The 24,445-nt window shown below is 47.7% G+C and overlaps 1 protein-coding gene across 5 annotated transcripts in view; it reads right to left on the reverse strand.

The window, feature by feature from the left end:
* The window catches only part of IWS1 (interacts with SUPT6H, CTD assembly factor 1), a 318,075-nt gene that overhangs the window by 71,150 nt on the left and 222,480 nt on the right, over positions 1-24,445 (reverse strand). For all 5 annotated transcript variants that reach the window (XM_078666040.1, XM_078666044.1, XM_078666042.1 and 2 more), the window contains exon 13: positions 18,063-18,174. In XM_078666040.1, the coding sequence (XP_078522166.1) occupies positions 18,063-18,174 (112 nt within the window). The remainder of the gene's footprint in view (positions 1-18,062; positions 18,175-24,445) is intronic.

The raw sequence follows: 24,445 nt of genomic DNA on the forward strand, positions 1-24,445 counted from the left end.
GCGGTCCGTGAAGGAATCTGCGGCTAGAATCGTCTCTACCAGATACATCGTTACCGAAGGTAAGTAACTCGTACATCTGATAGAGACTACTAGCCGCAGATTCCTTCATGTGGAATAGATACCCTAGCAATACCCCCTGGGAAGGAGGGTCTGCGAAAGGACCCCACCAGCCAATACAGAAAAGAGGGCCCCACAGGGGACCAGATCTGTGGACCAGGTAGAACCTAGTCCCTGCCAGGCAATGGGAACCCCCACAAGCAGAACCCAACCGACCCCAAGAGGATGTAGGAGGGAGAAGAAGGCTGAAGAGGCCAGTACACTCACAGCAGAGGATCCAAAGGCAAGGTCGGAGAGGCCGAAGCACCCCACTCCCCCACAGGCAACATAGCTTCCGTCCAATGCCACGATAGGAAGAGAGGAAGATGAAGCGAAAAGTAGGCGAACCCACTCCAGACGGAGAGCAACCTGCCAGCCAGAACAGCACCGGCAGTCAAAAGCCGCGAAAAGCAAGAAGAACAGCCCGAGGCCCCAGGAAGGCCGAGTAGGCGGTGCCTGGCAAGGGAGAACACAGGATCATCCCAGTACTCAGGAGCAGGGAGAGGAGATGACCGGCCACACCACTACGAGTGGCCACGCACACGACCTCAAGAAGCACAAGCAACCGACATAAATGCCATGGAGAACAGGTACCGATGGCAACCAGAACCCCCTAGTAGAGCACAAGCCATATGACAGCTACCACTACCCCACATAGGGTACGTTAAGTGCCAAAATATGGGAACCCTTTTTGGAAGAACTTCCGCAGCAGAGGAAAAACAAAAGAGCCACGGGGGAAAAAACACCCCCACGATAGGCTTGACAAGCAGCCCAAGCAAAGCAGAAGACCTAATCACAGGGCCAAGTATGCACAACAACTCCGGCAGAACACACACACAATCAATAAAAGGGACATCCAGCAGCCAACAATGCCAAAGTCCCAAGGAAGGACACACATGGCCAGAAAACACACTCCACAGCCAGAACAACCGGCCTAAGAAGGCCCAGAATCAACCCAACTCAGGAGTCACTGAGGAGGGGACGGAGGAGGAGAAGGCGGAGGAGGAGGAGCAGGAGCAAGAGGACGGAGCCTCACCAGGAGCCTTTGGAAGGCGGAGTCCGCCGGAGCATGGAACAACAGGCGGCCATCAAACGGAAGGTCGATGAGTCGTTCCCGAATATTCTCAGGGAATACTCCGTCCCGAAGCCAAGCGACTGAGGAAGCCATGGCCCTGCCCAGCACCTCTGAGATGTCCAGAGCGGAGCGGAGAATAAACGCCGCAAGCTCCCGGCCATCCAACGCATGATGCCGTTAGTCCACCTGACCAGTCTCCTGGGACGTTGCAGATCCCAAAGACTCAGCCGAGCCCCACAAACAGGAGGAGGCCCTAGCCAGAACACACAAGGTGTTAAGGGTCCGCATGGCAGCGCTGGTCGAGGCGAACATGTTTCGCCCCCAAGAGTCTAGCCAGCGGGCCTCCCTGGACAGCGGAGACAACAGTGGCGGCAGGGAGGGAAAAGCAGTCTGCAAAAGGGAGCTGGCGGCCTAGGGGGTGAAGGGAAAGACACGCCGGGTCACGCGGCGCCGGAAGGTGCCGGTGCAGAAGAAGCTGAGGCACCGGTTCCCCTGAGGCAGGATGCCTCCAAGCCCCCGTCAAGGAAGAAAGGAGCAAACTTTCAAAGGGAAGTAAGATTTCCCTCCCACCAGAGCCCTGGTGGAGGACCTCCAAGAGATGGTCTGCCGGAAAATTAGCCACAGGGTCACCCATGCGCAGGATGCCCACAGCAGTGGACACCGTGTGGGCGAAGGCCGCACCTGCCTCCGTAAGGCCCTGCGGCGGAGAAAGCAGCTCCTCCGTGGAAAAGGCTGCAAACTAAGGCGGCCAAGCGGGATGGGCAAGGCCAGACCTGGAAGTCAGGAGGAGCTGACAAACACCTCTGCCTCAGGAAGGGCAGGGAGCCGCCCTTCAACGCCGGTCAATAAGACACCACACGGCGACAAATCTCCGGGTAGGACGATACCAATATACAGCTTACCTCCGGAGAAGAAGGAGCGTCCGAAGACGAATCCGTGGTACGACTCCTGCACGCCGCCTGAGGCAGGGTGTCAGCAACATCCGGCGTCGCCAGTCAAGGGTCTTCCAAGTCACCCGCACCGGAGACCGAAGTGGAGCTGGAGTCGGCCCGGCGCCGACCCGACCCCCGCCTAGGTAGCCATCTGCGTGGGGGAACGAGACGGGCCTGGGGAGTGACACGGCCCAGAATGAGGCGGAGATCGCTCGGCAACCCATGTGGCGGTGCCAGGGAAGATCCAACCTCCGACTTTCCCTCCGTCGAGGCAGCCGCCTGTAGGGAGGGACGAGAGTGGCCTGGAGAGAGACTAGGGGTCCCCACCCGGCCTCGACCCGAAGCGGGACGAGGAGGGTCCACAGACCCCTGTGGCTCCGCACGGTCCGGCAGCCGCCTTAGAAGCGTAACATCGGCCTTAGACAGGACCACCTTGTCAAAGGACCGAGAGGGGCTCGGGATGCGAGCCGAGCCCCGGCGACCTCCTGCGACACCACAAGGACTCCGGCAGGAGTTTGCGACTAGGCATAGACGCTGGAGCCTGAGGAGGTGACGCTAGCGAAGCCTGCAAAGCCGCCGCGTATGTCTCCATTTGGACTCTCAACGCCCCAACACTAGGAAAAGGTGGATAGGACGACATGCGGGGCCGCATCACCCACGGAGAGTCAACGCCCCCGGCAGGCCGAAAACCAGCCCCCGGGGACAAAGTGCAACACTTACCCACTGAAGAGCGACGCTTACGTGACATCGGAGAAGGGCGAGGACGACGACCACGGCCAAACCTAAAGCCGTCCGCCGAAGCAGACTGAGGGGAGGACGTCGACCTTGAGAGACGCGCCGAGAGAAGTTTCATGCGGCGCTCCAGTCACGACTTCGGCTTCAACTGTTGACAGGCCTCACAGTCGGTGGTGCCGTGATCCTCCCCAATACACCACATACAAATGAGGTGCGGGTCCGTCACCGACATAAGACGCCCACAAAATGTACAGGTTTTGAAGCCCGAAGGCATTCGCACACTGTTCCACCAAAGAAATGGAGGAAAAAGGGGCCCGAAACAGGCCAAAGCAAGTAAAGGCTCCGCAGTGCACGCGGAAAAGGAAAAAAATGATGTAGGCGCGCTGGGGCTGGTCTTATGTGACCTCGCTGACTTCACGTGCGCGGACGATGCCTGGGCGGATTCGCGTGATGTCGTCCCGCCCCCGGCGTGCAGGGTGCTGTGGCAAAAAAGTTTCCACATCCAAGCTCACGCCTGGGGATAATTCTACATGAAGGAATCTGCGGCTAGTAGTCTCTATCAGATATTGGACTTCAGAGAGATCTTGGTCCTTTTCAGATTTCTCCCCATTCTCCATCTCTTCCCCAAATATTGGCTTCCAGAGTTCTAGGGGTACTTTTTCAGGGAGATCCATGGCACTGGGTTTGGGAGGACTATTGTAGGTAGTCGGCACTGGCCTGAATCCACATTTGTAATAATCATCCACATTTGTATAGCGCACAATCACCCGTTAGGGTCTCTAGGCGCTGGGGGGCCGTTGGGAAGATTAAGCAAGCTATTGCCCAGAGTCGCATGGTGCTGGGCTAACCTGCCGCCGGAGCCGGGGATCGAACCCTGATCCCCAGATTCCAGCGTCAGTCGCCCTGGCCGCGGCGCCACACCTCTCCCTGAAGGCAGATATTGTTTCCATGGACAAGGGTTAATGACATTTTTAACAAAGGCCTCATCTTCAAGTGTTGACCAAGTGATTAGATGCATGGAAGTAGCAGACAAGGAAAGCGTCCTTGAAATTATGGTAGATCAGCGAGACCTCATAGGTGACAAGGATGCTAATGATTAGAGACTGGTGAACTCTTTGTTGATGAGAAGAAACAGGACATTTTATATACCCAAGAGATTTAGGTGCCTTTTTTAAGACCACTGAGTTGTGGACAAAGAACGCAGTTTCTCTGAAGAGGAGATTAGAGTTTGCAGAAAGGAAGCCCGAATCAGGAAGAAAGGGTTCAATATTTTCTTTTTTGCATCTTTTTGTTGTCAGAGCAAGAGACTTTTGGAGATTCCTGAAGATAAGAATCAAAGGTCTCCTGCAAATGATAATATAGCTTTCCCCTTTTGCTCGATATTTTGCTTGAGATACTTGATTGCTGAGTAAAGTTTGTGACAGGTAAGTAACTTTAAATGGAAAGGATCCTCCTTAGACTAATTACCATAGAATCAAATTCACAACAGTACTAAACTTTGGAACAGATGCAGTTGGTGGACGTTTCAATCTGGTAAAAGTATGCACAGGCCTCAAGGGGGAAAACAGTGGGAAAAACAGTACCTATTGTGGTTTTGCCTCTTATCAAGTGACCCCAAAAGCATGGCAGAGGGATCGTTAAACATTTGGATCATACAGATGAATACAATTAACAACCCATCTACAGTCAGTTTAGAAATCGGTCTCGTGGCACTACCTTGTCTGAATGAAGACATTGTATACCCAAACAATGTGAGGTACTATATGGAGTGGACTAAGTATCTCAGTCTCCTTGGAGCCAAAACAAACTGCATGCTGTGCTGGAGACTCAGGATTTGAATAACAGCCACCAATTAAATTATGTATTCAAAAAGTAGAGACCCCCTTTGGCAGGAAAGCAGTACGACTCCTAAGAGCCACATTATTGCAATGGAAAGTCATAGGCAGTTCTTTAATGGAAAGTTAATGACTCTCACTTGCTATGCAGGCAGAGATGATGGTAAGCAAGAATGTGATTTTCCAGTTCAAGATTTTCAAATCACACTTATGCACAGACCATGTAAGATTGAAAAAAAGAAATCGCATCCAACTCGCACACAGAGGCTGGGCAACAAGTTTCTTTGAGGACAACGAAAAAATCCTTATTGGAGAACTTCAGGAGTCGAGCCACTCTAGATTTTGCAGTTGTAAGGAACGGAGCAAATCTAGTTTGCCCTCTTCCACATGAAATCTGCACATGATCCAGATACCACAGCTACATGGCCGATTTGGGGACACAAAAATCAAAGAGGGTACTGATTTCCTGCACCTTGATACCTATTAGTATTAACAGAAGTAGTTGAAAGGCAAACAATGATGCCCAAGATCAGGCTATGGACAAACCATTCCTAATGAATCTTGCACTTGGCTTGATGTACGCTTATAGTCTGAATTTTCTGTTTGGCACGACAGCAACTGGATCATGAGCAACTCTGCCAAGGAGTCAAACAAAGAGAAAATCGAAATATGAATGCAGTAGCCACTCTTGTTTTCCTACAAAGTGTCTCCAAAGAATATTAGACTCCTTGTTTAAGATGCCTGGAAAGTGTTTGATTTACAGCCTAACATTGTGCTGGGCGGTCTAATATCAGAGCTGTTAGTCTTCCCTGGAAAGGACATTCTACCTCTTTCCCTCCTAGTATGTAAACATACAACATGCTGGCTGCACAGGAAAGAAGGCCTGAAAGGCCAGGTTCATGCCTCTCTAGTTCGTAAATAGTGATATGGTAGAGTCTTTAATGGAGACCAAAGACCCTAGAATGAGAACTCAACAGATGGCTGTGAAGATTAAAAACATTTACTGACTTGATGGTAGAGCTCCCTTGGTATGAGGCCTGTCCATTCCCTGAGACAACTTCAATTGCATTATCTACTTTAAACTTGACACGTAATGTTAAACATGAGGAAAAGATGTGAGCCTTCTTATCTGCTCTTTCTCTTGAGTATTACTGTTAAGGGACGGTTCTACAGTCTATATTCATAAGGTTTGGAAATCTTTGCAGATTAACTCAGAACCCACGTATCTGCTAGACACTTACAGTTTATACTCTGGGTCTAAAGAGATCAAGGGAAAAGATTATATCTATTAGCTGGAGATTAAAGGCAGAACGTGGTAGCAAAATGTGGAGAGAGATCTCCGACAACACCATACCGGCAAATAAATCTTGGAATAAAGGTAGTATTAGGGGACATTTTGGGTTACACGATGGAATGGAGACTTCAACTGTGCCTGAACAGATTATGTACTGTTGTGACTGTTTCTCTTTGCATTTTGTGAAATCACAACCATGGGTTTAATTCCATCTTTTTGGCCTGTAGCTAGGATTGAAAATATTCCTAAAAACTATAAGGGCACAATTTAAAATAGGTCTGGGAGGCCCATTTTCATTTTTAATTCAGACTCCAAATTGTTATCACATACAATAGCTAAACACCTCTGTAGAGCAATCACCTTCCTGGTATCTTGAATTAAGTACAGATTTTTTTCACAGAAAAGACATCACTTAGCCACAAACTCCTCTGAGTTTCACAGACTGCACAACCTCTTAATTTACCTCTGGCAATTACTCTGCTTGATGCTGAAGAGCATTCAACTGGGCCTCGTGGCCGCTTGTGTAGGAGGTAGAACAAATGCAGTTTACCCCCCTTTTAAAGAGGTGGAAAGTGCAGATCGCATAAGAGCACTTTATTTAAAACTATCAGAAAAGGCACACGTCAGATGCACACAGCTTACAATAATGCAATCCACACAGTGCACATGGCTACCAGGTGGCATTAAAGGACGACTTGCCCAACTACTGCGTCACGAGATGACATTCGCTTGGCAACTACCATCATTTGTTTCCATTAATTTCAGTAGGAGGCCTTTGATAGCAAACTATGGGCAGCACTTGCTATCTTGCTTGTTACAGTCCCACAACTGGAGGAACAGAGCATTAGCTCTTAAAGGGGCAGCGCAAAGAGCGTTGGGACTATGAAGTCACAAACTCCATTGGTTCTCCTGTAGGTCAGTGGTTAAGAGTAGAAGGTGGTAGAGTTCCTAGACAACGCCAAAAGGCTATATTAAACCCACAGCAAAGAGGAGACATCAGTAAGCTTCAGAGTCTCTTCTTCAGCTGACTTACTCGGGTTGTAGAGCAGTTGGCGGATACACATTCCAAAGAGAACTTTACCCAAAAGATCCATAACACACAGATGTGACAAACAACACACCAAACAGGAGATAAGGAGAAGTTGCTTACCTTCAGTAATGATAGTTCAGGTGGCCAATGTATCTTCCTGCAGACTCCTCAAGTTATGAATATCCTGAGGATGCTTCTACCAGCAGCATCCTCGGTCCTAGTCCTAAAGGTACACCCCAAGTGCCTTAGGATGCGCAATGGCAATTAACTAAGGAAGTCAAGCAACACCACTCTGGCACAGAATCCATTGCGTTGCATCTGGACTGTCAGGTGGTAATTGCTTGCACAAATACAAAAATTACCAAGTGGCCACCCAGGAAATGTCAGCCACAGGGCACCTTTTGTGAGAGTCGCTGAATCTTCAGTGGCTCTATTAGAGTATGTACAAATGTCATATGGAGGGCCTTTGCTGGCCAAGGCATAAAAGATATCACGCAAAGGGTAATCCAATGTGAAAAGGTATGCTTGGTCACTGCTGTGCCATTCTTGTCTCTAGCGAATCACTCAAAGAAATGATTTACTCTTCAGTGTATATAAACTCTCCTCTTCTTTAGTAAAGTAATATGGATCTGGACTGACGAGAATCAGCTGTGCTCCATCTTCTCACCCATTATATATGACCTTTGATAGTAGACGAAGGCCCAGAGAACGAGCTGTGGTGTACACTTTATTTGAAGCGTTCCGGGGAGTAGTCTGCTTTCTTTCACAAAAGCTACTCTCCTTTGAAAAGTAGGTTGCTTAATCAATTCAGATTTAACCGCGTCAAGTGACAGCGTTAGCAATTGATCAATCTATCATGCCAGCAGAATCTATACTACTTTTTCAATTCTGCAGTCATCCAAACGAATCCATCACAAAATCAGAGAAGGGCTATTTCATGAGATGGAAATAAGGCTAACTAAGGGCCATGCTTGCTAATTCCTACTAGACGTGGGTATAGCCAAAAAGAAGGCAAATGCCATTGTGAGTAGGGCTTAACTGCCTGACATGAAAACCCTTTCACTCAGTTGAGCAAAATCATTTGGAATTATGGTCTGAAGGAGTAGTAGGAAAGATATTAGGGTTCAACTTAGTTGATCCGATCTGTACCACCAAGCTCTAAGGGGAAGGATATGTAGATAAAAACTTTTGATCAGGAGAGGGCTTAGATTGGCAGCCATACAATCCATCCGTGGACAGACATGCCAGAGAAGAGATTTTCCAGACTGCCAATGTAGGTCCAACCATCGTAAGTGATGGGGATGCCATGCCAGCTGCACAATTTCCATATGGATGTTGGGTTTGGGCTTGGCAGTCAGCAACTGCAAATCCAACCCCTTCGCTGCTTTTGAAACTACAGACATGAAAGAGCAGACTTCCTCAGAAGGAAAAGCAAGGAATTTTGCCTTCAGTCAAGAATATTAGCATTTTATTTGCGGTAAAAAAACGACATCCAAATGATAATGAGTTAAGAGGTTGTAAGCCACCAAATTGTAGTCCTCTGTGTGCCCATGTCCTCCACTGGGTAAGTCTAGGGCATCAGAAATTGAGACAAAGATCTTCTCAAGTAGACCGAATCCCCATGCTCTAAAGAAAGGCTCTGCCAGGAACAGGTCTTTGTAAGACGTTCAAACATTTTCTCTAGCCACTCACATAACTTCTGCCAGCTTAAAGAGCTGAGGTTGTTCTGGTGTTACGAGCAGTGTCAGACGCAAATGGTTCAACATCTAATTAGTCAAAGGATTTTACTAAGAAGTGCCGAGGCACAGATTCGGGAAGTGTCGGGTAAGAGCTACCAGATTTGTCAAACTTGTAGGATCAGGACGATCCTTGGGGAATTGGGCCAGAGAGATTAGGGATGGTCTTGAACATGAGATGGGTCTGCAAATGATTCCACAAACTTTAGTGTAAGCTTTTTGAGAACCAGGGTTGACTCCAAAAAAAGACCAGGAACAGGCTTGGGCAAACATTGAGCTAAGTGGCTCGGAATTTCATCTGGGGGCTTAACAGTGAATTTGCAATCACCGAGTTTCACTCCAGTATGACCTGTGGTACAGCTAAATCACAGCACCACAGAATGTTATTTAATTCCTGTATTGCTCCCAGAAAGATCGCACGCTGAAAGAGGTCAGAAAAAGTGATCAAGTTGTAGATGTCCATCGTGTAAGATAGGGTCCTTTTATTACTTGCCCAACTCTACCTTTTTTCAGGGACTAGTTTCTAATACCCAATTCAAGATACTTGGATGGGAATTAACCCCCGTCTTTAGCAAACCAGACAGATAAAAATAATGATATACACTGTTAAAGTAGTCAGGATGACCTTGCCTTGGAACTGAAAATATTGAATATGCTACTTACCAGTATGCATCTGTTCTTGGCATGTAGGGCTGCTGACATTCATATCTATAGCATAGATCGCCGCCTAGTGTTGGGTCCGGATGATTGCACATTGTTGTCCTGGAAGAATCTTCGAAGTATCACGAGATAGGTGGCTCCTCCCCTGGACTACAGTGCACATGGGCATCGACTCCATCCCCAGATTGTTTTTAGCCATTGTGGCGAAGATGGAGTGTAACAGTGTGAGCGATGGCCATGCTAAGAGTAAGTGTAAATTCTGCAGCCGCTACAGGCGCCGGGGAGGAGGGCGGGCGATATGAATGTCAGCAGCCCTACATGCCAAGAACAGATGCATACTGGTAAGTAGCATATTCAGTTCGAGGCATGTGGGCTGCTGAATTCATATCTATAGCATAGAATATATAGCAGTCCCTCCATTAGCGGCGGCCGCCTGTGCCAGCTGCAGACGTTTGAAAAAGTGTTTTTAGAACAGCCTGCCCTACAGCTGCTTGGAGTGCACATCTACATAGTAGTGTTTTGTAAATGTGTGTGGGGTAGACCATGTGGCTGCTCAACAGATGTCTTCCAAAGGGATGTTACCAAGGAAAGCCATGGAGGCCCCCAACTTGCGGGTGGAGTGGGCCCTGGGGGGGACCGTTAAAGTGCCCTTAGCCTTTTGATAGCAAATTTGAATACACTTAACGATCCACCTGGCTATACCTGCTTTGGAAATGGGGTTGCCTTTGTGTTGGGCGGAAAAGGCAACAAAGAGTTGCTTTGTCTTCCTAAAATCTTTGGTCCTATCAATGTAGTACATCAAAGCTCGTTTGACGTCAAGAGTGTGGAGCATCCTTTCAGCTACTGTTTCTGGATTTTGAAAGAACACAGGCAGTTCAATAGTCTGATTGACATGGAACTGTGAAACCACCTTAGGAAGAAATTTAGGGTTAGTGCGCAACACCAACCTGTTTGAGTGAATCTGTATGAATGGCTCTTGTACGGTGAGCGCCTGGAGCTCACTAACACGTCGCAGTGACGTAATGGCTATCAGGAAAGCCACTTTCCATGTTAAGAACTGAATCTCACATGAATGTAGAGGCACAAAAGGTGGACCCATCAGTCTGGTGAGGACCACATTAAGGTTCCATACAGGAGCTGGCGGGGTCCTGGGAGGAATGACACGTTTCAGTCCTTCCAGAAAGACTTTAATGGCAGGCACTCTGAAAACTGAGAGATGCTGCCTGTTCTGGAGATAAGCGGCTATGGCGGACAAGTGTATACGAATGGAAGCATATGCCAGATTACATTTGTAAAGATGCAACAAATAACAAATGATGTTGTGAGTAGATGCATCTAGCGGGTTGATATTGTGTTCTGCACAGTAAACGACAAACCGCTTCCATTTAGCTGCATAGCATGCTCTGGTGGTGGGCTTTCTTGCCTCCCGTATGATAGCCATGCAGTCGGGAGGCAAGTCAAGGTAGCCAAATTCTAAGACCTCAGGAGCCAGATCGCCAGGTTGAGCTGTTGCGGGTCTGGGTGCTGAATGTCGCCATGGCTCTGCGTCAAAAGTCTGGGCGTGAGGTGCAGCCTTTGATGCGGTACCACGGAGAGTTCTAGAAACGTGGTGTACCATGGTTTGCGTGCCCACGTTGGAGCAACCAGGATGAGCGTCATCGAGTGTTGCTTTAGTTTTCGTGCCACCAGCGGTATTAGAGGTGCTGGGGGAAAAGCGTACGCAAATTTGCCTGACCAGTTCATCCATATCGCATTGCCCTGCGATTGTGGGTGCGGGAACCTGGCGGCAAAGCTTTGGCATTTTTTGTTTTCCCTTGTGGCAAACAGGTCTATCTCTGGATGACCCCACTGCTGGAAGTACGGGCGGAGTACTGATGGATGTATCTCCCACTCGTGCATTTGGTAGCTGTACCTGCTGAGCAGATCCGCCATCTGATTGTCCTTGCCCGGGAGGTGTTCTGCAATGAGGAAGATGTTCCTTTGAATGGCCCACTTCCACATGCTCTGAGCCAGATGAGACAACTGCGGAGAGTGCGTACCTCCCTGCTTTTGAATATAGTACATGGCTGTCATGTTGTCCGTCCGGATCAACACGACTTTGTTGCACAGATGTACCTTGAATGCCTTCATTGCCATGAGGATTGCCATCAGCTCTAGGTGGTTGATGTGCATCTTCCTTTGCTGTGTTGTCCATAGTCCCTGCACTGTGTAGTGGAGTACATGAGCTCCCCAACCGTGGAGAGAAGCGTCCGTTGTTAGGATGATCTGTGGAACAGGCTCTTGGAACGGTCGGCCCTTGCAAAGGTTGTGTGGATTCCACCAATGCAGAGAGTTGTATGCCCGACCGGTCACCAACACTAGGTCGTTCAACTGTCCCTGAGCCTGATTCCACTGACGTGCCAAGCACTCTTGAAGCGGACGCATATGTAGCCTCGCGTGCGGGACTATGAAGATGCAGGAGGCCATCACGCCTATCAACTGCATGAACACTTGTGCTGGAAGCGAGTGTTGCGGTCTGAATTTTTGGATCAGCGACTGAATGCTGTTGATCCTCACAGAATTTGGCAGCGCTGTGGCCGCCAAAGTATCTATTGTCGCGCCTAGATACTGCCGCACATGGGCTGGCTGAAGGTGCGACTTCGGATAATTTAGTGAGAATCCCAGATCGTGAAGGAGTTGAATGGTGTGGGACATGTTCATGTTAGCAGCGCACTGCTGGGCCGAAATTGCTTGGACCAGCCAGTCGTCCAGATAAGGGTAGACGTGAACGTTTTGTCTCCTGAGGTGCGCAGCCACCGTCGCCAGGCATTTTGTGAACACCCTGGGCGCTGTGGTCACTCCGAAAGGGAGGACCTTGATTTGGTAATGCTGATTCTGAATGGTGAATCTGAGATATTTTCTGTGTGATGGATGTAGTGGAATGTGAAAATATGCGTCTTTGAGATCTAACGTTGCGAGGAAATCCCCTTGATTGAGCAACGGAAGAACCTGCTGCAGCGTGAGCATGTGAAAGTGTTCTGAGAGAATGTACTGGTTTAGGGACCTGAGGTCCAGTATGGGTCTGAGGGACCCGTCCTTTTTTGGGATTAAGAAGTACAGGGAGTACACCCCTGTGCCTCTGTCCTCCACCGGCACAAGCTCGATTGCCCCTTTTTGCAGCATGACGAGCACCTCCTGCTGCAATAAGTGCAAATGCTCTGTCGACATAGGACGGTGCCTTGGTGGGATGATGGGTGGAGTGGACGTTAACTCCAGACAATAACCGTACTGGATACGTTTTTTGACCCACCTGTCTGTGGTGATGGATTTCCAGACTGGCAGGAACTGCTAGAGTCTCCCCCCCGACAGGTGTTGTATGGTCGAGGGGCAGTGACAAGGCGTCACGGTTTGTTGGCGGCGGAGGTTCGTGAGTTGTTGTTTCCACGACCTCTGCCCTTGGTGCTGTTGCCTCGATAGCCGTCTCTACTCTGCTTGTTGTAAGAGGTTTGCGCTCCACTCTTAGTGTACTGTGTTTGCTGGGACATTTGGCCTCTGGAAACACCTCTATTGCTTGAGCGACGAAAAGTACGACGCCGCAACATTACACTTGTGTTAACGGCCCTGGCAGCGGTGTCCGCTGCGTCCAGTGCACATTTAATAGAAGCATTGGAGATGAGCTTCCCTTCTTGAATGAGCATCTCCGCCGCCTCTTTATACTCATCTGGCAAGTGTTGTAACAGGGTCTCAAGTGTATCATAGTGTGCCCTGTCATATCTGGCCAAGAGTGTCTGAGTGTTTGAAATACGCCAGATATTGGCCGCTTGAGCCGCCACCCTCTTCCCTGATGCTTCAAGCACTTTAGATTCCTTGTCAGGGGGAGGAGCATCACCAGTAGTTTGTGAATTTGCCCTCTTCCGGGCATTAGATACAACCAGAGAGTCCAACGGCAACTGGCCCTTGATGTAGGTAGGGTCGCCAGGAACCGGCTTGTACTTCTTTTCAATTCTGGGGTTTATAACCCTGGCACGTGTGGGTCCTTTAAAAATGTCTGCAGCATGTTTTAAAACACCCTTGAGCATTGGCAGAGTTTTGACAGTCTTTTCAGAGGCGGAAAAGGTATAAAACAGGAAGTCCACCCCAATAGGGTCAGCATGCAGCTGGACGTCGTGATTTTTAGCCGCCCTCTCAATTAGAGCATTAAATGCCGCAGAATCCTCAGTAGGAGAGGTTTTGACAGTATATACTTGAGTGTCCGGGGCAGTTTGCGGATCCCCCGGGTCTCCAGCATCTGCCCATGAGTCATGGTGATCCTCAGGATCAGTGTCGGCAGGGAAGTTGTACTCCTCATCGTCCCCCTCCCCAGCATCCACATCTGAGTAAGTGGGTGAGGGTGGGTGAGGGTGGAGCAATGTCCTGAGGCCGTGGATTAATTGGTTCAACCAGAACTGGGGAATCAGTAGAAGCCTTTTTCCTTTTCAAAGCAATTGTGTAGGACTCCATAGGCTGTGCCGGCGTGATCTTACGCTTGTAGAAGGAAAGTTTACCGGTGTCGGCGTCGATAAATTGTTCCGACTGCTCCTCCAGTAGGGGTTGTCGACGTTTTGTGCCTGAGGAGGCTTCGGCCCCGTGGACACCTGCATGGGCACGTCGTCGACTGTCCTGGGCGCGAACGCCTTCGGCGCCACTTTTGGCGGCAGCTTAAACGGGATCGGCGCCGTCGACTTATGCGTTTTGGCAGTGGGCCTCGGGGTGGAAGTATCCTTCGGATCGTCCGCGGAAGCCTTGTTTCTGATGCGTTGCAACGAGTCCGACACCTGCTTTGTGAAGGATGCGGACGGTTTCGTCGACCCGACAGGTGTTCTCGGTCCACCAGCATGTGTTGACTCGAGCGTAACAGCACTTTTGGCCTTTTCCGGCCGATGAGCAGTATCGACAGCTTTTGGAGCGCCGTGTCCTCTGTCAGTGTCGACGGCCTTCAGCGCCAACGGTTTCGGGTCGGCGGCCTTCACAGTTGGTTTCGGTGCCCCGGTCTTCGGCTCGACGCCCTTGAGCGATTTCGGCTCGACGCCCTTGAGCGACTTCGGCTCGACGCCCTTGAGCGACTTCGGCTCGACGCCCTTGAGCGACTTCACCGGATCGACAACCTTCTTTGGCTTCGGCTGCCCCAACATGTCCGAAGACGAGGAGGCGACCAGAGCGACAGACGTTTTCTGTTTCGACGGTGTCTCTATTACTTTCGGTTTTGTCGAGACCGAAGCTTTCACTTTTGGTTTCGATTTGACCAATGGCGGCTCCGTAGAAGTGTCCGTAGCCGGGCCCTTAGGCGAGACCGTGGATCCAGGTGCAAGATCTTGGGTAAGGCCATGTGGCGATCCCTCGACCTGAGCCTTAGTTATTGTTGGAACGGGGCATAGCTCGTCACCTGAGCTATCTTCCGCGGCCCCATAGGCCTCATTGTCGTCTCCTACCTCGTCGACGAAGTCTTCTGTGTCGAGCATTTCGACGTCTGCGTCGTAGTCGATCTCTGCCGCTGAAGTTGAAATTGGCTCTCGATCTTCCTGCTCGTCTGCTTCAACGCCCTCGAAAATGTTCACCGGGGCAGGGGCCGTCTGCTGGGCCTCCTGGCGCGCCACGCGCCGAAGTCGAATCGTCTTCTTGGATCGAAAACGGGAACAAGCCATACAGTTGGCTTCATCGTGATCCGGCGACAGGCACTTGTTGCACACCGGGTGGACATCGATGTGGGGATACTTGGAGTTGCACACGGGACATCTTTTGAACGGGCTCCGTTCCATGATGTGTCGTCGAATAAGTCTGGCTGCATCGACTGGGCCTCGAGCACCGAAGAGCCACGCGACTCCTGTGGACGTCCGACTCGGGAACTGAGCCGGAACAGAATCGGGCACCGAACGCAAGACAATACCGACGCTATAGGAAAAAGGGCCTTCAGGCCTAAAGAAAGTTTATATCGATTCCGAACTTGAGAGATCAAATATGCATCCGAACCCAATGGCGGAAAAAAACAATCTGGGGATGGAGTCGATGCCCATGCGCACTGTAGTCCAGGGGAGGAGCCACCTATCTCGTGATACTTCGAAGACTCTTCCAGGACAACAATGTACAATCATCCGGACCCAACACTAGGCGGCGATCTATGCTATAGATATGAATTCAGCAGCCCACATGCCTCGAACATATGGTCATCATTATCATGAGAATTGTGGACAACCATAGAGAAAAGCAGGGTGTCAATAGGAGATGGTATATTTATGAGCATCTGCCTTTGCTTCTCATCAAGCAGCAAACAAAATCCGGTGAAGATCCCCTGGAGGGGAAGGAGACATCTTAAAGTTTCCTAGTCAGATTTCTGCCAGACTCAAGGACCCACTGGCCGTTGGTGTAGGCATCATCCTCCTCCTCTTCCTACACTACCCTTTCATTATCCTCATCAGCCCCCAGCCCCATATCATGAAAGCATCATGACTTACATCTTCCTGTCTGAAAGACGCAGCTGCATGGCTTTAAATGTTTATGAAAAGACAAGGGAACCCAATAGGCAAATAAGGACCCTGGGTACATACTTTGTATTTGCAACAAGGGTCCTTAAAACACAAGAATAATGCAATGATAAATATAGACCAAAGTTAGTACTATATTCAACGGTGTCCAGCCGGACACACACGTTTAATGGTTTGACCAATTGAAACATATTTACACCTTCAAACCATTACATTACATATGTGTGAATACTGTCATGGATAGCTTGTTATGTACTTTGATTGATCCAAAGCATCCTTTCTCTTTTGCCTAAAACTCCTTGTGTTATTTGTATATGTTCTTTGTTTGATGTAACTGGATGCAGGACTGCGTCCCACTATATTGTTGTTGGTTTGATATTTTGTTGAAAACATTTGAATTGCTTCATTAAACGTGTGTGTCCAGCTGGACACTGTTGAATATAGTACTAATTTTGGTCTATATTTATCACTGCATTATGCTTGGCTTTAAAGGCTTCCCTTCTGCTGCACTAAAAAACAAATTGAACCCTTGGCATGGATGTCACTACGCTCCAAAACATCCCATAATGCTGACAGAACTAGCATCAAGAATAGCACCAATTTGAGCTTCAGTGCCAAAGAAGAGCACCAAGTGAGAGACTGGGGGAAGAGTGACAGGCACAACCTTATCCTTGTCACAGAAGTCCAGGCTTCATCTAAGATGTAGCAGAAGAGGATTCTTCATTAACACTTTAGCGTGGGGAGAATCCATTACAGGACTGATGCACCCAAACAAGGCATTTGAAAACTGGCTAGGTTTAGAAAGGCCAGAGCCCTTTGAATGCTGAGGCAAGAAAGGTTCAGCTATCTCTACCGGAAGGCTTGTGATCTAATTCTCAAAACAATATTTGCAGCCTAAGATGTCACTATCAGGAATCACCCTAAATGTCCATCTTCAACTCACAGCTCGTCATCGCACTAGCTGCAATATTTGAAAGAGCTCATATTGTCTGAGGGACAAAAACACCACACCATACTTACCTCAATTAATGAATGAATAATGATAACAGGTAACCGGAAAAATGTCAATAGAGTGAAAAAACACACACATAAATTTAAAAAACACAAAGTGTGAAGCATGACCTTGCTCTGTCAAGTTGAAAAAAGGACGGAATTAAAATGAATAGACTACAGGCTCATCGCTAAAATAATTCCAATCGATGATAGAAAGTGGTTTTAAAGAGACAGGCACTTTTTCAAAAGTATGTGTTTTGTAGCGTTGCTAGCTACATGTATTCTGTAGAAAAAACAGATAAATTGGAAAGGAAAAACATGTTTGATAATTTTTCCAAGGTTCGTCCTGGTGGTGGGAAGTGATTCTAAGGATACAAGTCTGGGAAGAATCTACTAAAAAAAACTCCTTTTCAGAGGAAAAGGTTGGTTGCTCTGCTTATTCTTTCTGCTCCCCTGCCTAGCTTCATAAACTGAAGTGTCTTTAGCCTAAACTAGTGGCACTATTCACTGCTATTTGGGTTCACAGTCTTATGGCAGGCAATGTACATAGTGGTTAAACATGTCTGAGCCAGGTATTATCCTAGAAAATGCTACAAATCTAATTAGAGTCTTATGCTTCCAAAGAGTAAAACGTGAGTCAACTCTGCAGCCAGGAGGACAATGTAAGTACTTGGATAGAAATTAAGAAGTGATGTTTTGTTTCCCAGTACAGGATATTTTAATCCTGGCTTCTGTTATTGAGCTAAATGTCTTGTAACTCAATTTTGAATTCTGAGATTATGTCGCACAACATCCAGGGACACCAAAAATAAACCAAAATGAAAGTGAAAGCAAATGATTTCGTACATGGATTAAGGGGCTAAAAAATGCTGGTCCATCTTAAAACCATACCTGGTTTTAAAAGGGGCGAGAAGCCCGAAAAATCAGCAGGAACATTTTTGCTGGCATTTTTAGGGAATCTTTGCTATCAGAGGGAATAAACTAGATGGGTAATGGTCATTGGTAACTAGGGGGTGAAAAACACAGGCAGCATATGAATAAATATAGGAAGCAATCACAAGGACATGGTAAAACTGTCCTAGGAGACACTAACAAAACATGGATCTGAACAAGAAAATAATGAAGAACCTGCAGGGTGCAGCACGTTGGGATTTAGCATCGCAAACTGTTAGCACTTACCCGCGAGGAATCCATTTCCACATTCCACTTTGGCCTGACCAAATAATCTTTATTGGAGGGCACAGGAACTCTGGCACGAGCACAAAAGCCTTTGTCACCGGGGCGCAGGGCTCTAGAAAAAAAAAAAAGAACATTCACATCAAAAGTGGCAAAATAAATGTTCGGCCTAGCCAGTGTTTTTCTCTTTACATACATTAACACTTCTTAAAAAACCTATTTAGAATGATGAAAAACTCGGGACTCTGAAAAGTAGCACTCCAAATGACCGCTGTAAAACAAACACGTTAGATCCGTGATGAAAGATCTATTATTGTATGCAGCACATACATTACTGCACGAAACCGGAGACGAACGATTGATCTTTAAAAATGTTTAAAGGTTTTGATACCCTGGATGGTCGCTAGATTATAGTAGCAAGAAAGAGACCATCTTGTAAGTAACCTGGGCCAGATGTACACACCATTTTACCACTCGCAAGCCCTCTGGTTTGCTCAATCAGTGCTTGTGACGAGTAAAAAGATTTTTCTAATCTACTAAACCCATTTAGCAATTCGGAAAGTTTTTTTGAAACACTAAATGTGTTTAGAAATGGTTCCAGATTCGCTAATTGTAAAGGTCATGTATTGGGCAAGTAATGAATCAGAACCCTGCGTATCAATGGATTACAATCGTAATTTCAGTTGCAAGCTATCTATTGATAAGTTACCAACTCCCAAGTTGAGTTGGTAACTGATTTACAAAAGGCAAGCGGGCTGCTTTAGATTTATTTTCCTTTGGGAATTTTTTTAGACCGTCCTGTTTCCTTTGACTGGCTCTGGCTGCCTAAAAAAGGAACAACTCTGGAATACATTCACAGGTAAAGTGGTCTGATGTTCCATGTAGGCCACCATCCTATAGAATGTAGCCAATAGCAGGTTGTCTCTATATACGGTCTATCTGATTCATATAAATTAGGCAGGTCCTTTAGCAATTCTTTATTTTGCGAACTGACCTATTAGGACATATTTATACTACAAATAAGAGGGAGAGTAGAGTGGGGCTCATCCTCAAACTCAAGCTATACACAAATTAGAAAGTCCTACTCTATCACATGGACTGGGGCTTTTCAAAACAAGCTAAATGCTTATTTATATTTGTAGAACCGTTGCCCACCAGGATTGCCCCTTCGTGGCATGCTTCAATCATTGGGTTTCCTCTGTAAAATAACCCCCTTACTCCTATTCTCTTACAAATAATTTGATTATATTCAGTGCTACCATGCAACTCATTGGTTTGAGCACACCGGTTCGGCAGCGGAATGGGAGGAAACCCAATGAGGAAGCATGCTTATACATTCTGGTTAAAATGCAAGAATACCAGCAGGGAGCAGCACTTGCAGACCATACTGAGAGTTATCAAACTGGTCGATGGCAAGTGGCACTGTACAACATTTGATAGGACTGATCGCCCCTCTACATAAAACCCCTTCGATCCAGTGGACACAATTAGTGTTAGGCCTAACTGACTATTACACGCCAAAAGGAAAAATAGGAAGTCAAAATGCCTATTCCACTTTTTAGAATATCCTGAGCTCTTAGGCTGGGCAAGGGCAAGGCAGAATCACGTCCCAGAACCAGGACAGAGCGGTTCCAGGGTAATGTCTGCACCTGATGAGCCGTGCCCAACTTGAGACCATGGTGTACAGTCTGGGATTCACATGCATGACCTCTCTGCTGCATTTGGGAGCAAATCAACCTGGTGTTCATCTTGCAGTTACAAGGCAAAAAGGCCTGCCTTATAATGGTTAAACTGATGTGGTTATAAATTGCCCTGTCAGTTTCCATTATTATCACTTACTTGTAGGATCCTTAAAAGGTCACCATTCTTCCTCCATTTTGTTCAGTCTGTAGGTGCAACCCCTTAACTTCTACGTTCTTTTAAGGTTCAGGTACCCGCCTGCATAGATTATACTCCACTTAAATGCAGATCCAACTATCAGTCCACCTATTCCTTCTGATGCATAGGTAGTGCTTTTCTGCTATTAAGTAATGGATGATTATAAAATTCCTCAAAATGAACTACACAACATAGGATTCCTGGCCACAGGACCAGATTCCACCTCTAGCTCCAGCAAGTTATGGACAGGATGACTCCAGTTCCTTGTTTCAGTTCCCATGGCTAAGAATGTAGGTGCCAGGTCTGATCCAAGATACTCAGATCCAAAAAGTAATGTCCTCTTATTTTGTTTTTCAAGAGTAACTTTAATACATAATGAAGTCTTTATTTCCCCTCGGTCGTCTGTAAGAGTAATTGGTGCATGTTTTCTGTTGCACAATTTGCTACAGCATTGCACTGCATCTTGAATTTTTATATTTTTTTAACTACATCTTTTTATTGATGACAGCTTTAACTCTTTACAGATATTGCAATATTAAATCATGCGGTAAGTCTGCAACAGACATATACAAATTCGAAATTACTTGTGCATTTAGTGACAGTTCCCAACACATCTTATTCGTCATGTAGCTCCCTGCGATACCGCTCCGTGCTTGGGGGCTTGCACACATTTCCTCTGTATTCGTTCCACTTTCCCCATATTTGTGACCACTTGCTGGGACAGCACCTTGATTTGTGTACGGTCCTTTCCATTAGCATGCACCAGTCCATAGCTCTCTTCCATACAGTGAGTGTTGGTGTTTCTTGTGAAACCCATAGTCTGGCTATATTACACTTGGCAACTATTGCTCCCAGTGTTACCCAGGTTCCTTCTTTACTATAAGGTCAATGGGAGTGGGTCCCCAAATGTTCAAAAGGCATAGTCTTATCTTGGGTCCTATTGTGGTAGCCAACACTTCTCCCATACACTGTACCAGAGCCGAGCAGTATCTTCTAATATATGCGCACTCCCAAACGATATGAATAAATGTGCCTTCTTGGCTATACCTTCTTTTACATGCAGCGTCTGTCCTGTGGCCCATTTTCGCTAGTACAGAGCCAGATAGATAAGTATAAGTTCTGAGTAATATTTTTAGCTGTACTTATCTTAATCTGGACGAGATTGGGGTGTCTCTGAGGGAAGCAAGGGCCTCCGGCCATTCCTCGTCCTCCATCTCCGCCACATCCCGCTTCCAGTGTGACGTAGGTAAAGGAGGGGTGCAGGCATGTTATTAACTAGTTTCTTGTATGTCAGTGAAATGGACTTATTCTGCATATATTCATCAAGGGTCTGTCCTCTAGTGGGGAGTATTCTGGAAGCGATTCCCCCTATGGGATGACCGCCTGCAATGCATGCCTTACCTGCAAGTATCTAAAATACTCTGTGGGTGCTAGGTCAAATTCTGTTTGCAGCTACGCAAAAGGAATCAAGTCTCCATTTTTTCACAGGTCCCCAACCCCTGAGATTCCTATAATATCCCAGTCTAATCCTTTGGATTTTCTTTAGTTAACAAATCTGTCTGCGTCCCAGATAGGGGTGACCAGTGTGATCCTCCCCGCCCATCCCATACTCTTGTTGGCTGTGTGCCATGTCTACGTCCCGTGTGCCATTGGACCGGTTAAGTGTAGTTTATTGGGCTTGGTGTATAGTGCTCTGATGAAACTGCCCTCCGGGAAAAGCCACCTATCCCATCTGATAACCGGGGTAATCCTGGGGTCTGTAAATAACTTGATTTATGGCTGCCAGCTGCGTCGCCCAATAATATCTTTTGATGGTGGGGAGTCCAATTCCTCCATTATATCACTAGAAATACTCCAAAGTCACATACCAGTTGCAAAAATGGGGCGGTATGTATTGAATATGCTACTTACCAGTATGCATCTGTTCTTGGCATGTAGGGCTGCTAACATTAATATCTTTTGCATCTTTTGCATTAGATCGCCGCCTAGTGTTGGGTCCGGATGATCGCACATTGTTGTCCTGGAAGAGTCTTCGAAGTATCCTGAGATAGGTGGCTCCTCCCCTGGACTACAGTGCGCATGGGCATCGGCTCCATCCCCAGATTGTTTTGCGCCATTGTGGCAGAGATGGAGTGTAAAGTGTAAAGGATGTCCATGCTAATGATTGAATGCAAGAGTATGTCTGCAGCTGCGACAGGCACCGGGGAGGAGGGTGGGCGATATGAATGTTAGCAGCCCTACATGCCAAGAACAGATGCATACTGGTAAGTAGCATATTCAGTTCGAGGCATGTGGGCTGCTAAATTCATATCTTTTGCATAGAATATATAGCAGTCCCTCCATTAGCGGCGGTTGCCCGTGCCAGCTGCAGAAGTTTGAAAAAGGGTTTTGAGAACAGCCTGTCCTACAGCTGCCTGCTGCTTGGAATGCACATCAACACAGTAGTGTTTTGTAAAGGTATGTGGTGTAACCCACGTGGCTGCTCTACAAATGTCCTCTAAAGGAATGTTCCCAAGGAAAGCCATAGATGCCCCCAACTTGCGTGTGGAGTGCGCCCTTGGGGGTATTGTTAAGGTACGTTTAGCCTTCTGATAACAGATTTGGATGCACTTAACAATCCACCTGGCTATTCCTGCTTTGGAAATAGGGTTGCCTTTGTGCTGTGGCGAGAAGGCAACAAAAAGTTGTTTTGTTCTCCTAAAGTGTTGTGTCCTGTCAATATAGTACATCAATGCCCTCCTGACATCCAAAGTATGAAGCATTCTTTCCGCCACCGTGTGTGGGTTTTGGAAGAATGCAGGCAAGTCAATAGTTAGGTTGAGATGAAACTGTGACACCACCTTCGGAAGGAATTTGGGGTTAGTACGCAGTACCACCCTATTTGGATGAATCTGAAGGAATGGCTCTTGTATGGTGAGCGCTTGCAGCTCACTAACATGCCTCAGTGACGTAATAGCTATTAGGAAAGCTACTTTCCACGTTAGGAACTGGAGTTCACACGAGTGTAGTGGCTCAAAAGGTGGTCCCATCAGTCTGGTGAGGACCACATTGAGGTTCCACACCGGAGCTGGCGGTGTTCTTGGGGGAATGACTCGTTTCAGACCTTCAAGAAAAGCCTTAATAGCAGGCACTCTGAAGACAGAGAGATGCTGCCTGTTCTGAAGATAAGCTGCTATGGCGGATAGATGTATCCGAATGGAAGTGTACGCTAGATTGCACTTGTAAAGATGTAACAGATAGCAAATGATGTTAGGGATAGATGCATCTAGCGGGTTGATGTTATTAGCCGTACAGTATATGACAAAACGCTTCCATTTTGCAGCATAGCATGCTCTGGTAGTAGGCTTTCTCGCCTCCTTGATGATGTCCATGCATTCTGGAGGGAGGTGAAGGTATCCGAACTCTAGGACTTCAGGAGCCAGATCGCCAGGTTGAGCTGCTGCGGATCTGGATGCTGAATGTCTCCATGGTTCTGCGTTAAAAGTCTGGGCGTGAGGCGCAGCCTTTGATGCGGCACCACCGAGAGTTCCAGAAACGTGGTGTACCATGCTTGGCGCGCCCACGTTGGAGCAACTAGGATGAGTGTCATCGAGTGCTGCCTTAGTTTTCTTGCCACCAGCGGTATCAGAGGGGCTGGCGGAAAAGCGTACGCAAATCTGCCTGACCAGTTCATCCATATCGCATTCCCCTGCGACTGTGGGTGAGGGAACCTGGCGGCAAAGTGTTGGCATTTTGCGTTTTCGTTTGTGGCAAACAGGTCTATCTCCGGCTGACCCCACTGCTGGAAGTACGGGCGGAGTACTGATGGATGTAACTCCCACTCGTGCATTTGATGGCTGTATCTGCTGAGCAGATCCGCCATCTGATTGTCCTTGCCCGGGAGGTGTTCTGCCATGAGGAAAATGTTCCTCTGAATGGCCCACTTCCACATGCTCTGAGCCAGATGAGACAGCTGTGGCGAGTGGGTGCCCCCCTGTTTTTGAATATAGTACATCGCGGTCATGTTGTCCGTCCGGACTAACACTACCTTGTTGCACAGATGTACATTGAAGGACTTGAGCGCCATGAAGATTGCCATCAGTTCCAGATAGTTGATGTGCATCTTCTGTTGCTGCGTCGTCCATAGTCCCTGCACTGTGTAAGTGAGCAGATGAGCCCCCCATCCCTGGAGAGACGCGTCCGTTGTCAGGATTATCTGTGGCACTGGCTCCTGGAACAGTCGGCCCTTGCAAAGGTTGTGTGGATTCCACCAATGCAGAGAGTTGTACGCCCGACTGGTAACCAACACTAGGTCTGTTAATTGTCCCTGAGCCTGTGTCCACTGATTTGCTAAGCACTCCTGGAGCGGACGCATATGTAAACGTGCCTGAGGGACTATGAAGATGCAGGAGGCCATCATGCCAATCAACTGCATGAACACTCTCGCTGGGAGCGAGTGTTGCGGTCTGAATTTTCGGATCAGAGCCTGCATGCTGTCTATCCTGACTTGGTTTGGCTGAGCCATGGCC

The sequence above is a fragment of the Lissotriton helveticus genome, chromosome 11, assembly GCF_964261635.1.
Source record: "Lissotriton helveticus chromosome 11, aLisHel1.1, whole genome shotgun sequence".
Classification (NCBI taxonomy): Eukaryota; Metazoa; Chordata; class Amphibia; order Caudata; family Salamandridae; genus Lissotriton; species Lissotriton helveticus.